Source organism: Larus michahellis, chromosome 1 (assembly GCF_964199755.1).
Source record: "Larus michahellis chromosome 1, bLarMic1.1, whole genome shotgun sequence".
NCBI classification, from domain to species: domain Eukaryota; kingdom Metazoa; phylum Chordata; class Aves; order Charadriiformes; family Laridae; genus Larus; species Larus michahellis.
In genome coordinates this window covers 97472397-97488480 of record NC_133896.1, presented here as the reverse complement: position 1 = coordinate 97488480, position 16084 = coordinate 97472397, and the positions used below count along the sequence as shown (strand labels likewise).

The 16084-nt window shown below is 48.6% G+C and overlaps 1 protein-coding gene across 1 annotated transcript; it reads left to right on the top strand.

Moving 5' to 3' along the window:
• The first annotated feature begins 1731 nt into the window (after positions 1 to 1731).
• LOC141737834 (phospholipase A2-like) lies at positions 1732 to 14917 on the top strand. Its single transcript, XM_074572820.1, has 4 exons — positions 1732 to 2182; positions 5802 to 5967; positions 11635 to 11741; positions 14683 to 14917. Exons 1-4 carry the CDS (start codon positions 2140 to 2142, stop codon positions 14844 to 14846), a joined length of 480 nt encoding a protein of 159 aa, XP_074428921.1. The 5' UTR covers positions 1732 to 2139; the 3' UTR covers positions 14847 to 14917.
• Positions 14918 to 16084: the final 1167 nt, after the last annotated feature.

The following is a 16084-nucleotide window of genomic DNA, read 5'->3' as shown; positions in this document are numbered from 1 at the left end:
ATCCCTCCCTAACACCATGCAAAATCTTCTTCCAACATTGCAGATACACTTGACTGTCAAAGGATCCTGTGTTTCCTTTTTTTGTGTGTGTGTTTATTGTTGAACTGAGGACAGGAGCCTCATCTATTATCTGGGGGCAGGGGCCTGTAGGAAAGGGAAGAATTGTGGTCTGAAAATTTCTAATGCCTTTTCTGATCAGGTTTGTAATTCAGGAAGGCTTTGAAAGAACAAGATTAAATGCAGGTTTTCAAACCCAAATGATTCTGATAAATCCAAGTTGTAGAGTGGACAGTCAGGGTACTTGACAGTGCTTTCCTGGGCTTGGGGACCCCAGGAATCCTGTAAAGCATCTGCAGAGGTTCCTCACTATTCCCCCTTGGTCCCCGCTCAAGAACGCAGCCCACCAGGCATCTGTCAGGGATGGAGCTTGGTCTGACAGGGCATCTTGTTCATCCAGGCCCCACGTGGTGTTTCAAAGCCTGCCGCCTTCTTTGCACTTCTCATTTTGAGGACTTGCATCCACAGGGCCCTCAAATACAGCACACCCCACCCTCCAGCATCCTCCTTCCTCAAATTTGTATTCTTAAGGTTAAACATTTGCCAGCAACAGCTCACCGTACATAGGATTTGGCATTATTACTTGAGTAAATGTATGATTACTGAAGGGAGTTTCCGAGGGAGGAGATGTAAGCTGCGCAGCTCCTCCTGGGTCTCTCCGACGTTGCGGAGGAGCCGGGGCATGGAGCAACTCCCTTCGCCCTCCTCCTTCCCCTGCTGCCAGCACATGGCCCATCGTGGGGGCGGGCAGGGGATTTTGGGCTCTCGGTAATCATGAGGTTTAGCCACTTCTGCCATCTCCTTTGCCCTGTATCAAAGGCACCCGATATATACTCAGTCGTGAAAACTTGCTCAGCAAAGAGTGCCAGCTGCTGCGGTGGGGCTGGTCTCAGCAGAAGGCAGCCCTGTAAATGACTCACTGCCGACCTTTGATTCGAGTTCCAATATTTAGCAAGAAAATATTTAAAACTGTGCCGCTATGAAGGAGGCGCAGCTTTACCACGGGAGACTTGGGCAAGGGGTGCTGCTGAGAAGGGCTAACGCAAGGGAAAGGGCATGCAGCCTTCCTCCCCTCCTCTCCCTCTCCCAGCAGAGCAGCCGGCCCTGCCCGTCCTGCCCACGCTGGGGAAGGAGGAGATGCTTAGACCCCGACAAGGTGGGTGGATGGCTGCTGTACGAAGCAAAGCAGGAGTTTTAAAGCCCTGCAGGGCTGGGTGAAGCTCTCTCAACCCTAAAGGCAAAATAAACGTGGCCATCCCTCCCACTCACGTTGCCTGCGTGTGACGGGGAGGCCGCTTTGCCCATCCGGCTGCCCGGTGTGACCAGAGCACGGCTGGCCCTGGGGGACTGTCCCCAACCTCTGGTCTGTTTGCTGTGGCTGGGACCCACATACTGATGAGTCTCCAGGAAATTAATTAGCCTGGGTCAGGTGCAGCAACAGGCCAAGAGGGTATTTTTTTCCTCAGGAGTGGCATAGAATTAGCTCTGCTGGTCAGTTTATAATTAGATACTTGCACCTAACAGTATTCTTTCTGTTGGATTTTTTTATAGTTTTGTCTCCTCTTTTTTAAATGTGAAAAATAATCGGTCTTAAAATAAAATACTTTAAAAAAAATTACCCTGGAAAGAGCCACCTATAAAAAGAGAAAATCCTTGCCAGGGGGACGCCACAGCGGCGAGCCCAAGCCGCAGAAAGCCCGGTTGCAGGCTTCCCTTTTCTGCAGCTACTCAGAGGTTAACCAGGGTCTGTGAGCAAACAGCTTAAAGAAGGAGCCCAGCTTAGTGCCTGGGTGTCTGGGGCTGCCCCGGGGACCAGCCTAATGCCCTTCCAGCAGCCCCTCCCTCCATCCCTTCCTCCCTCCCAAAGGCGATGGTCAGCAAACAGGGACACCACACCGCCGAAGAGGGTGTTTCGCTTCAGACAGGCGTGGAGCCATGTCTATATAAACCCCGCAGCAGCAGCGGCCCTGGAGGGTTGTTAAGCACACCCTCGCCTCCGCTCCCTCGGCAGCCTGGCGAGGTGCCACCGGCCGTCCCGGCGGCTTGAACCCCGGCGTGCAGGAGGACGGGAGCGATCTGCCCATGGGATCCCGCCTGCTGCTGATGCTGATGCTGCTTCAGGCAGGTGAGTACCACCTCTCCGGCCCTCTGCCTCCCCAAGCCTTTCCCCCCCACCCACCCCTGTTCCAGCACAGCCTCTCCCCTCGCCGTCAGCTTTGCCCGGTCCACAGCAGGCACTTCAGCGTGGTTTGTCCAAGTGAGAAAAAATCTCTGCTCGACTCTTTTCAACTTTATAGCGAGGGGCTGCGTTAAGGGAGCTGCCTGCCCGCTTCGCTTCCCTGGCAGTTTACAGAGCTGGGGCAGTGTAAACGTGGGGGGGTCCTTTTCTTTTTGGGTAGTTTGTTTTCTGCTACAAAGTTGTTGGCTTCTGCGTTTATTCATAGCAGTACCCTCTTTTTACACCAGCGATCATGGAGTAAGCCATTTTCAATTCACCTCGATTTAAAATAATTTTTAAAAAGCCTGTTAAAAAAAGCTTAATGCCTAAATGTTAAAATGTAATTGTTAAAAAGCCTGCCAACAGAAAGCCCCTACACACAGAGGCAACCCAACACTAAACCAGCAGGTCTGGGGTTATACCTGCAGTACAGTTTGAAAATAAAACCCAAAACGCTGCTTTAATCTACAGCAAAGGCTGCTCGTTTAAGCAGGAAATAGAAAGTGTAAATTGTCAGATCCAGCCCTGCTCACCTCCCCACAGGTATGTTCTCTGCTAAGGCGCCCCGTTAGTAGTATAGCTAATGACTGGTCATGCTTCTAACAGGAGATGAGGCTCAGTGCCGGCTGCTGTGGACTTTTTCAAGGCTGTCCCAGTTGCATTGGTTTGGCTGCCCGGTGTAGAAAAAGCAATTTCAGTTCTTGGTCGAGTTATTAGCCGCGCACCTGAATATTGAAACGTACTTGCTGGGGCTGACCTCTCAGCTGCAGCGACCTGCCGTCAGCTCCAAACCCAGCCAGCTTTCAAAGAACAAAACGGCAACATCGGGGTCCGCCTGGGTGCCCACGTTATTTCAGGCTCTCGCAGAGCGCGCAGCCCGAAGCACCATCTTTGGGACTCAATTCCCCTTGGGGCTTTCTCTCCGCTTTCATGAGCAGCCCTGCACTGTAATTACAGTGCCTTGATCCTCAGAGATATCCCCCAAAAGAAGAATGGCCTTTGTTTTCTTCTGGGTGAGGTGCCTTACCTTACACCAGCCTCCGCTGTTTTCAGCCAGCAGCCAACAGACCGAGCCTAGCAGTCCTGGCTTAAGAGGTCGGCAAAATACAGCTTAAAAAAAAATGCAAGCTGCTCGTCAGGAGGCCTGAATGCCTACAAAGAAGTTTCTGTCTCCATTGGAACATTTTCAGGGTCTGCAAACTGCAACAGGTTGAAAAAAAGCATGATTTTTAACTCAAAATCCAGAGCAGCTCACTGCGTGTGATCGATTTCCCCTGGGGTGCCCAAGAGCTGAGCCGGCTCCTGGCCCCGGAGCCCCGGCTGTTTAGTCAAGGGAAATAGGTTGTCTCTTTAGCCTCGAATAACACCCGCCTAATGCGTTTTTAGCATGAAACCTGAACACTCAAGCAGTGTTTAGGTGAGCAGTGTGGTTACTTTTTCAGGATTGTGCATTTTATCCCCAAGGAATGCCCTGGGAAGCACAAGGAGGCTGTGTGAAACCCCCCACGCCGGGCCTGCCCGAGGTGCCGATTGTGGGGGCAAAAATGGCAGAGGGAAGTGGTCGTTCCTGCTGGGGGACAGGGCTGCAGAGAGGGAGCAAAGCCCCTGCCTCCTCCTTCATGGGAAGAGACCCTCCATGTCATTGCAGGGGGTTTGGGTCAGGCCAGGAGGGCTGGCCAGCCCAGGAGATGCGGGGAGAGGCCCATGGAAGGGGATTAGAGGCAAGGTTTTAAAAGGAAAGCAACTGTTTTAATAATAGTATTGAGTCCTCGGGTGGTTTAGGGGATTAATTAGCCCGTGTTTGCGCAGCACTTTGAAGAGGTCAAGCGTGCTGCAGCAGCCGGGGGCAGGTGGCAAAGCAACTTCGGTGGTGGGTTCCCAGATCCCAGCCATCACCACTGTATCCATCCCAGCCTGCCGCAAACCCCCCCGTGCAGGCAGGCGTCTCTTTTCAGAGTGACTGTGCACAGGTGGGACGAACGGACGGGTTGGGCAGCGGGTTTGAGGGGTTCGATGTTACTGGTGAGTAGCTTTGCCAGGTACCACATGGCAAGTGCAAAGCCCACTTGGTCCTTCACAGTAAACCCAGGCAATAAATACTCCCATCTATTGCTATCGTTAACGTGATAAGCATCAACGTTTTCAGCTGAGCGTGACCGAGGTTTGAGTTTTAGGGTCAGGGTACTCTAGATTACTATAACAGTTACTGCCAGGTAGAGCCTGGGGTTTCTAAAGAAGTGGCAAATTAACACGTGAAATCACACAGAATCCACAGAATGGCAGGGGTTGGAAGGGACCTTCAGAGATCATCTAGTCCAAACCCCCCCTGCCAGAGCACAACAGCCTTTGAAAGACTTGTAACTCAAAAAACTCCAGATGGGTTTGGGTAGCCATCCGCACACTTCAGCTGACACGGAGCTCCTTTTTTTTTATTTTTCCAAATTAATACAGCCAACCTGATGTTACGAGTTAAATGGAACATAATAATGGAAGTGGATGTAAATGTAGCCAGCGCTTCCAAACACTCAAAAGAAAGCAGATATACGTACATCTTGGCTAATGTAGGCACTCTATCCCTGACAAAGTATACCTTAAGGCTCGGGGACTTGTAGCTATCCCTGTATGCAAACTAATAGTACTGTCAGCTCTTTGCTGTCCGGAGAACAGGCTAAAATATGCTGACTTCTTGGGCAACACAGAAACCTCATTTTTTGCTGTAGAGCCTAGGTTAGGTCTGGTTGTGTGCTCGTCTTCTGCTGCTTCCTGTCTCGCTTAGGACCACGGCATAGCTAGGAAGCATTCCCAGGTTTAGGAGCTCTGGGATGCAGTGGAGTCCAGCTGGCTCTGCATGGTGCTGGTGGTGGCCCTGCAAAGCTTAACAGTCTGGGGGCTCCGTGGTCTGCCCAATGAGGCATGTTGCTCCCAGGTGCACTATAGAATCATAGAATTGCTGAGGTTGTAAGGGACCTTTCAGATCATCAAGTCCAACCACCAACTTAACACTGACAAAAAGCATCATTAAACCATATCTCTAAGCACTATGTCTACCTGTCTTTTAAATACCTCCAGGGATGGTGTCTCAACCACCTCCCCAGGCAGCCTTTTCTAGTGCTTGATAACCCTTTCAATGTAAAAATTTTTCCTAATATCTAACCTAAACCTCCCCTGGCGCAACTTGAGGCCATTTTCTCTTGTCCGATCGCCTGTTACCTGCGAGAAGAGACCAAGACTGATATAGCTGCAATCACACACTGGCACACCAGAGCTGGTTAGTCTTGCTTGAACCGAGCTCCCTCTGCAGAAATAGCCTGCTTGAGTATTTCTGTCCCTGCCTCCTGGACAGCCCAGCCCTCAGGTGAGGCCCTTGCAGGGTCCCCTTTGCGGGGTGAATGTCATGGCAAACCGGACTGCCAAGGCTGCGCCCAACCAACCAGTCATGACCAAAAAAATCCCCCTTTAAGGACTTTAAGAAAATCAGCGTCAGGTGCGTTTAATCCTTGTGTGAAGCCATATTCTGTCTTTGCAGTTTGGAAAGGTGCTTTGGGAAAATCCCACTCACTGCACACCCGAGGAATCATCGAGTTGGCAGGAGCTATATCGTGTGGCACGGGAAGGTCTCCCTTGGCATATATTGGCTATGGATGCTACTGTGGACTGGGAGGACAAGGCTGGCCTAAAGATAAAACGGACTGGTAAGAAGAACCTCAACTATGTGTCCAGAAGCAGTGCAGATCTCCCCAGCCTTCCCTGTTCATACTCCTGTGACTCCATGGACTTGTTACTGCCTTGTGGAGGGGGAACTTGGGACATAGGAACAGCACTGGGGAATTGTGAGTGAGGAGCCGCGTATCACTTGGGGTTTGAATGAGGGTTTAACCACCTTCTGGATGAGAGCAGAGCTCTTGGGACCTTGTACTATGTGGGGTGGAGGGCAGAGGATGTTTATTCATAAAGAGCAAGCCCTGCCTGAAATAGGGGGACTGACCAAGGTATTTGGAGGGTTCTTTCACCCAGGTCCTGAAAATGGCAGTGATGGGAATATTGCTGTTTATCGTCTGGAAGAAATCCAGATCATCGCAAGGAGTAATCAAACCTGTTGCCTTCATTGCCTGTTAGTTCACACTGAAACAAGGAAGAACAACAACAGGGCAGAGCATGGTGTTATTTTCCCTCTTCTTTGTCAGCGGGGAAGATGCTGGGCTTGTTATTCCCGGGGCTAAAAACAATGAGTCTAGGAGGTGCTGCAGTCAAAGGTTTCTTTCTTGTACTTGGCGATTAACATACATGTAAGTCTTGAGCATGGTGGACTCTTGTGTGCTTTGAGCCTGTTATTTGCAACCTTGTTTGGCTTTAAACCTCAAAGACGGAGCACACCAGTCTACCTGTTTATCTACAGCCAACAGCGCAGGTGTTACCAATAAGCAAGCGCTGCTTTCAGCAGGGGTGAAGGCAGCGTGCAGCTCACTGGGAAGGAAACCAAGCTTTCCAGAATATCCAGCCACTGGAGACATTTCGCATTGCTACAAAACCAAACTTTTGATGAATGGGCAGGACAGAAAAAGGGGAAAAAGGGAAGAAAAGACGCCAGGGTTAAAGGCCAACTCCCCAGTGGGCATAAAAGAGCAAGTGTCCCTTAAAACTAGCGGAGATGTCTTCATTAGCGCAGCGAGAACTTTCTCTCCCAAAGCCCTCTCTTCACATCCCTGGTTTGTACCTATGAAACATTTCATCTGTGAAACAGTCATTATGGGACTTACAAATAACGAGTAACTGCCTCCAAAGTGTCATAGCTTGCAGGTGTAGAGACTACTTTTAATTTTCAGTCATATCGCTTGACCTGCTTATCACCACCTACAGCAGTGTCGATAAACGTGATTATTATTTTCGATAGCCCTTTACCAATTCTCATAATCAAGCTTTTAAAATAAAACACAACTTCACTAATTTGGACTACTTTTACCGAAGGGCTGAGTGGAGTCACTTAAAAGCTGTTTTCCATAGATGTTGGGTGACCCCCAATTTTAGGTGGCTCTGGGAGATGCGAGTCATCAGCACTCCTGAAAAACAGAAAAAGAGAGTAAAATATGGCCTTGTGTTCATCAACCAGCGTTTCTGCTGCCGTGTGATTTCCATGGGATGTGGATTTTATCCTAATGGCAGCAATGGAGGACTCTGCACCTGAAAATGCCTCAAAATACCAGATAGTTTGTAAAAAGGCAGCTCGATCCTTTTTTCATTATTATTCCTTAGCTGCATGCTTGACTGCAAAAAAAAAAAACCAAAAAAAACCTCACACAAAAAGCCAACCAAACAAGCAAACAAACAAAAAAACCAACCTCGAAAAAAACAAACCAGAAAGGTATTCAGTGAGGTTCTTAGCAAGGAAGAATAGGCAATGCCCCATTAGATTTAGCCCTAAAAATTTCCATTTGATGTTTGCTAGAGGAATCTTCTGATATCTGTTACTGAGAATTACAGCAAGGATCAGTGTGGTTGAGTACCTCATGCCTGTCAAACCGACCACATTATTTTCCGTATTTGCCATTCTAAAAAAGAAAGAAGCAGAGAGGCAAAACTACTGTCTGTGAGTGACAAGCACTGTTTGAAATTACTCACCCCCTTGACACTTTTAGGTTTGTTACTGAGACCCTTACAAAAGGAGTAATTTTCTTGTAAGTAATTTGGTCAATCTGTCTAGACAAGGCAAGAGTGCTTCTAAGCACCTCTCTTTTGCGGGAAAAGGGAAAAGGAAAAAAGCCATCGAACGGGTAATCCTTTTACAAGGTCTATTCCACACACTGACTTTGATGTGGCGTTGTCAGTAATTACCTTTTCCTTTTTGTTCCACTCTCACAGTCCCATCACTTCAAGACATAATGGCATCTCTTCTGCATAAAGTCAATAGATTTGTTTCTCCTTCCCTCTTCTGTTCCCCGATGCTGCAGCACACATTTTGTAAACCAGGACCTGAAGGTGCTCAGCATCTCGCTGAAAACCTCAAATGCCGGTGGCATGTATGGCTCATCTAAGTCCTGAGGAACTCATAGGGAAGACTAAGATTTCCCCTCGGTGTCTGAGTTAAAGCAAAACAAAAGGACACATACTGGTGGCCGTGCTGTTAACGTGACACACACACAACATGACAAATTCTTACCTTAATGGCATTTACTCAACAGCAGGGGTCTGGCCAGCTGGTCCCTGCGGGCCACCCAGAGCTGTCTGTAGCCATTCGGGCTGTCTCGTAGCCCAGACATGATGAATAGGTTGCTTACTAACTAGATGACGTGGTTGTGTTTGTTTTCCATACCTGTTGACCAGTGCCCTGCCATCATGTTGGCTGACTGTTTGCTTTGGTCTGGCTGAGCATCTGCAGGTTATTAAAAGCTTAACGCCACCCCCTGACCCGGGTGTAGGAAAGGGCATTTCCAGACAGGAGGGGATCATGTGAAGGTGGCAAAGGACAACGATAGGTTTCCTCAGTCTTCATTCCCTGGCAGCTCTTTCAGCGCATCTGAAAGAGATGTTTGTAAAACATGAGACAAAGCCTTCTCGCTTTGTGTTGGTGTAAGCTACCTGTCACCCAGCTGCAGTTACGGGTATCATCAGGAACAACTGGTGTAAGCAGAACTGTGCCCCAAATCCTGCAGAATTTATACAACCTCCCTGATTTTGCCAAGCCGGCTAAGGAGCAGCGAGTTCTCACAGCTAGCTAGCACACCTCTCCGGTGCTCATTTGCTTGTCCTTTCCTGATTCACAGACCACGCTTTGCCTCCTCTGAGCTCTGTTCTCACTTCTCCTACCTCTTTTTCTGTTCCTTCCCTCTGGCTCTCCCTGAAGAGCAATTTCATTCCCTTGGCACACAGGCTCCTAACTTCTCCCTTTGCCAGTCTGCCTTCACATTGTTCCTCCTCCATCGTTGACACCGACTTCACCAATTTGACAACTGATTGACTCCCCGGGCCTCACAAACCCTATGATTTCTACAGCTGGCACTCCACCTCAGCTCAGCCTGATTCGTGGCTCTCCACCGTGGCCTCTTGTGCTCTGTGTCTCCTATATGAGACACCAATGATGGGCCTGCTCTGCTATCTGTCACCCCCCTGAGGGTGGATGAGGCTGTGCTGCAGCTTCAGGTATATTAGCCTTGGGCTACAGCAGCTCCTCCAGATGACACATGCCCAAATTGTAGCTCAGTGCCGCGGTCCATCCCTGTCATATCATATGACATGTTGTGTAGGGACTCAAACGTTGGAGAAAGCTGAGACTTTCCCACTCACCACAAGGCTGCAAATTCTTCTCTTCTGTGGCCTTTCACATCTAACCTCTTCAGGATAAGCCCAGGAGTGAGGTGTTACTGGACCAACAAATGTCTGACCCACAGCCTGTTACTGCCGTCATGTCCAACAGAACTGGTTCCATGGCATAAATAAAGTCTTCTCAATTACAGCAATTGCTGTAAATCCTCATGGGAAAGCTTCCAGATACATATATCCCATAGGGCTTAGACCCATTCTTTGAGGAGCTGGCATGGAAGGAGATAGTAGTCTGCTACTGCTAACGTACATTTCTAGGTTTCACAATGCAGTGAGTAGTCTGGTCGTAATCATCACACAGGTTTCATCTTTGCAAGCTGAGAAAAAAAAAAGGCATTTAGTTTGCCTTTTTCTGTGGGATGCAAATTGCTACTTTTAACTACTACATTGGGAGCTCAGTCAGTAGGGAAAGCACACTGGACTAAATGCAGCCTGCGTGTAATTACAGGGATTACACGAGGATGAATTTGATCTGACTGGTCTGATTCTGTTGTCTCTTTCACATGATTCACCTGATCTACTGCCAGTGATTTTATTAGAATTTGTGTCCGTGGTGGATCATCTTCTTTGCACTTAAAAAATTGCTATTCTTTTTCCTGGGTTTTATCACCTCATGGAGCCCACCAGCCCTCATATCCGTAAACCAGTTTCTAAAAGGGCAAAATCCTCCTGCAGCAGAGGGTGATGAAGCTTGTGATGTTGCTGGGCTCTCCAGTAAGGTACTGGTAGCTCCCGACAGGTGCCCAAAGAAGCCCCGCTTCCTGCACAAGGGACCTTTATCCTTCTTGCAGGGTTGTTCCACTTTTCCAGAGGGACATAATGATGGATCCCAGGCTTTTATTGGCTTTTCAGGTACACTGGCCTCAGGTCTTGAAGGTAACAATTGAGGTCTTCAACTGGATTTGGTAATCTATGGGCAATCAGCACAGCCATGCTCCCTTCTGGCCAGTTCATCAGCCTCTTGAACAGATTTGCACCTAGGACTCAAGAGCTTCTCTAAAAGCTGACTGCTCTTCATTTACGCCTAATATCAGCCTTCTTCAATGCTTTCCAGTTAGTAGAGTGGTTTCTCTGTAGAGTCCCAGTGATCTTGCAGGGACAGCTTCTGGAATGCAGGAGGTCACCCCTCTCTGGCTCCAGCCTCTGACCTCGCATTCTTGCTGAAACAGCCTTTGTTATTTGTCAGAGGACCTCTCTAAATGCTGAATCTTTTCTCGGTGTATTTTGAGTCCCTAAACTACCAGAATAAAATTCAAGTGGGGTCAAGTTTTCCATAAATTCTGAAATAATTGACAGTGGGAATTACCTCACTGACTAGTCTGTAGGACAAGAGTCATCAGCTGAGCTGGTCACCCTCAGCCCTCTCTATGGTCAATGAAACGCAATTGCACTTTCAAACGCAACGTTTTTCCCCTATGTTAGATCTCTGTAGTATGATATGAACTGTGCCCCAGACACGCATAAAGGGAGTATAGATCAACGTTTAGATGTAGATGTTTACAGATGTAGACGTTTATATTTAAGGATCTGAAGTTAACTGATATGAATTCCACCATTGAGGCTGATGAGTTTGTAGCCAGCCCTCAGAAACTGGATGGGCCAAAGAGCACGCGGCAGGTCCAGCTGAACTGAAGAGATGAAGCTGCTTGGTGATGCTGAGGAAGGCAAAAAACATCCCAACTCCAAAGTCTGGGATGAGCATAAGCCTAAGCTGGGGAGCCACGATCACGCACCTCATAGGAACGGTTCAGCCCCCTTTCGGTGACATTACCGTGTATTGACCACACCTGCCTTTCTGAGGGTAAAAGCTTGGAGGAAAAAAGCACAGTGGTCATGGGAGAAAATATGGCAATACTGAGTTCTTGAGTCGTGTGAACTTTCATAGAGATGCCAGGGCGCTTGGTTCATCAACAGACGATTTAGCGACCGGCTGGGGCAAACATTGCCGTCATGAATAGTGTGTGAGCGGAGTAGTGCAAAAACCCCTGAGCAAAACGTGCAGGATGCAGGAGGGTGCCCGAACTCTACCTTTTATTCTCTCCCAGGTGCTGCCACAGGCATGACTGCTGCTACGACAAGGCGGAGAAGGAAGGCTGCAGCCCCAAGGCGCAGCGCTACCAGTGGGTGTGTGAGCAGAACGCCGTGCGGTGCGGTAAGGAAATGCTCCCTCACGTCGGGTTCGTTTCGCTCCCTCCTCTGCAGGCACTAGGCTGACTGAAGAGCTTTGTGAGCCTCAGAGGTAGGTCTCTGTATGCTGAGCCGGTTTCAAAGCTGCTTTAGGCAGCGTCCATTCTCCTCCAAGCTCTCTGACCATCCCTTGCCTGGATCACCAGGCTTGCCAAGAATTTCTAGCTGGACCTGGAAGGAAGGCTGCTTCCAGGAAGGAAGGAAGGAAGTCCCGCTAAGGAGCGGGACTGGGGGCCATGGAGCCCACAAGCCATCTCAGTTTGTCAGGGATGCAGATGCCTCTCTGGAGGGTCTCCACTTGCTCACATTAAACATGCCTGCTCCTCACCGATGTCTTCCCACAGCTGTGCAGTGGTCTGCAGGGGTGGTCTTCCTGTGGCAATTTTGGCCCTCCCTCCAGCAGGACCATTCACTTTTATACGTACCATTATGTACTGCTAGAGAAGAGCCATGCTATTTTGCATGGCTACAAGACAGGTTAAGAAAAGTAGGGTGCCAGCCTGCATCTCTGATGTGTGTGGGGCTCCAGCCTAAAGCCCGAAGGCTCCAGCGGGGATTTTGAAGCTTGCAAAATCAAATGCTCTCAAGTGCCACAGGCACAGAGTGAGTGTAGGCTGTGCTCAGCTCTACAGCTGGTACTCAGTCAAGAAGGTCTTGAATTGCACAGTCACAGCCCGTCAGTGGCTCACACCAGTTTGTTTTGACATACACCAGATGACTTGAGTCTTAGAATTTGTCACTTCTATTTCTAAGTCTCCAAAAAGTCCCTGATGGTAAAATCCATTGTAGAACACTTTGGAAGTTTGAAAAGAAACATGTGAGAGTAAAACTTGTCCCCATACCGTCAAAGCCTGTATTGATAGTGGGGGTTGCCCCAAACCAGGTGCAGGACCCTGCACTTGGCCTTGTTGAACCTCATGAGGCTCACACAGGCTCACTTCTCAAGCCTCTCCAGGTCCCTCTGGAGGCCCGTCCCTCAGGTGAGTCAACCACACCACTCAGCTTGGTGTTATCTGCAAACTTGCTGAGGGTGCACTCGATCCCACTGTCTGTGTCACTGATGAAGATATTCAACCGCACTGGCCCCAGTATGGACCCCTGAGGGACACTGCTTGTCACCGATCTCCATCTGGACGTTGAGCCGTTGACCACTACCCACTGGATGTGACTATCCCTCATCCACCAAACAGTCGATCCATCAAATCCATCTCTCTCCAATTTAGAGAGAAGGATGCTGCAGGGGACCGTGTCAAAGGCTTTACAGAAGTCCAGACACATGACTGATGCCCGATTCCCTTCAAACAAAAGGGATGAAGAATTAAATTTCCAGGCATGCTTGCTTGGCCTAGGGTAATGATGTCCAGAAACTTCAGAAGCAGAACTGCTTGCACTGTCCTTTCTATGCAAGAGGAAATAAATGCCTGTTGCCTGGCACTGTATCACAAACAGGGAAATTAATTAGAAACTCATTTTACTTGGGACTTCTCCTCCTTTTGCTACTGTTAGGCAGCTTTGTTTGTGGAATGAAAAATATCAGCAAAACCATATTTTTCAGTGCAGGGGTGCTATCACGTGTAGGCAAATTCCATTCAATAAATATCTGGAATATAGAAAAAGTTGTAAGTTGTGGGGGCTGGTCAAAAAATTCATTCTGCTCTAACAGAAACGACTGCCAAGCCAGACTCTTGTACTCTCATTAGATGGACAGTGCTTGGCACGGCATAGGAAGAACTCCAGGAGCAGGGAGCAAGGAGAAAATCAGGCAGGACTGGTAAAGAAAAAAATGGAATTAGTGCTGAGTCTTCATCAGTGGGAGCCTTGAAATGCTTTTTACTGATAAACATGTGATTCTTCAGGAAAGCTTAAGAAATATGGGCTCTTCCTATTTATCAGATACAGGGTTGACCCAGCAAACTCCAGTGAAATCTGGAAGGATTCCTCTACTCACTGCAGTTAGTTTTGGAGCAAAGCCCGTGTGCACTGGCATGAAGTTACACTTTAAATTTTGCCCAGTGCAGGGTTTGGTGAGTGTTAGATAATCCATAGCAGCAGCCTCAAATAAATAAGGCACTCCGCTTTTAAGTAATATTAGCCCAACGGCTGCATTATAGCCATCTATTGGTGGGATGGGGTTCATTAACCCCAAATCGGTCATTTGCACTGTAGCCGCCTGAGCTAGTTGCTTCGATGTACCTTATGGACCTTACCTAGTCATGTAGTCATATAAGTGCATCATAAACAGTTCCATATGTATAATTTTGATCAGCTTCTTTAGCTGCTGACTCACAAAAATCAGGTGCCTGACCCTGCTGCAGAGTTCCTTGGCTCCTCTGCCGTGATCAGAGAGAAATGTAAGAGCACCTCATGGAGCACGAGTGAAGGACGCCCGGTGGGGGCTTTCATGCCCCCAGGTTTCCGAATGTCCCTCTGGGAGATTCTTCCTTTCAAAGCATCATTTTTCCTTTTGAAATCAGTTTGATTTGCACAGGGAGGAGCTGGAAGGGAAATTGACTGACTGAGGGAAAATTGAATATTTTTAGCTCAGGCTAAGCAAAAATAATTTTCTTTTTTAGCTTCAGCCACTGAACTAAACCCCCGTTGTTCACACAGCTCTAGAAGCGGGGAGTGCTCTGTGCTGGGCAGGTTTTTATAAGCATTGCCAATTTACCTTTAGCTGCTACTTTCTGATGCTCTTGGTCACAAGTAAGGTCAGACCTGTTGCCAGAGACAGGACAGGGGAGGGTCAGATCCACACACAACACAACACGTTGGTCCTCCTCTCTTCCTGCTCCCACAGCCTCTGTTCCCTAAGAATTGCGTTGTTAGGGAATTGTTCCTCTTAAAACTGTTGCTCGCCTTCGTCCGATACAGAATCTCTCATTCTCTGTTCACATTTTCTTTTGCAGATAACCTGACAGACCGATGCGAAAAAATGGTGTGCCTGTGTGACCAAGAAGCAGCCAAGTGTTGGGGAGCAGCCCCCTACAACCCACACTTCATCCTCTGGCCAGACTTTTTATGTGGACAGACTCATCCCACCTGCCATTTCAGATATGGGGGGCCGGAATAGGTCTTTTTAGGACTTTTCTTCTAACCCTTTGGATCTGAAGGGACTGGAATAAAATTTTACCTCTTTTACCAGAGCTAACAATGGTGTGAGAGAATGTCTATCAGGCCAGGGTTCATGGGGAGGAGGCACAGGGGAAAATATAGGTTGCAGTAAGGAGAAGATCCTGCTCTGATCGCCGCCTTTGCAGAAAGAGAGGGTTCGGTCTGCAGTGCAGTGAGAACACATGACCTGTCACCAAATGGCTTTTTTGCCCTTTCACATTGCCTGACTTTCAGCTCCCACACATTTGCACATGATCTGGAAAATATGTAGAGACTTCTGCTGGACCGGTTTGTAAAAAAAAATAAAAACATCCGTCTCTGTGAAAAGACACACTGGCTTTCAGAGACCCGAGGCATGCCAGTCTGGAAGCAGAGTGACCGACGTAATTTTCCTGGACATGCAGGAGGAGAGGGGACATCAAAGAAGGAGGATGCCTCCTTATTCCTTATTTGTGCTTGGAGAAGTTCTGCTTCCTACCTAAAGGAAAAGCAGAGTCTGGCCCCTTTCTTGGGGGGTGTGTGTGTCTTAGCTTACATAGCCAGCTGTCTTACCCCTCGTATTGCTGTGTCACAGCACTGGGGATGCTTCTGAGGCACATTCAAAGGTACGCAGAGTCACAGTGGGCTATTGCTGTTGCAAGGCCAGGAAGGGTTTCTGACTTCTACTAGTTGGCACGCCCATACTTTGCAAAAGAACGTGTTGCTTACTCGCCACACGCACTTCAGAGCTGATTTGCTGCTCTCCTATGCAGGTGTTGGCGTATCCCCCCAGCCATTGACCACCTGGGAATCAGTTATTGTCACATCAGGAAACTAGTCATGTAAGCACATCTTCCACCTCTCCCTTTTTTTAAGGGTATTAGAGGCTTATATTGAAACGCTTCTGGCAAGAGTAAGGCAAAATCCCATTCTTTCAGCCAGGGATAGCTATGTTGAAAGTGGCCCTTTGTTGCCTCTCCGTTACAAGCCTGTTGGCTGGAGCGAGCCAACAGGACAAGAACTTCTATACCGAGAGGTGCAGGCAGACGGGAGCCACAGTTGCACCCACAGAAGCAATGCATTCCACTTCCTTGGGTAGGTGTTAGCAGCTGGGGAGCTGGGGGGGGCCTGGGCAGGTCAGGCTCCTTCTGTTTCTTCTGAAGCACAGCTGACAAACGTCAAGTACCACCTTTAAAATGAGAAGTGATGGCAGGGAAA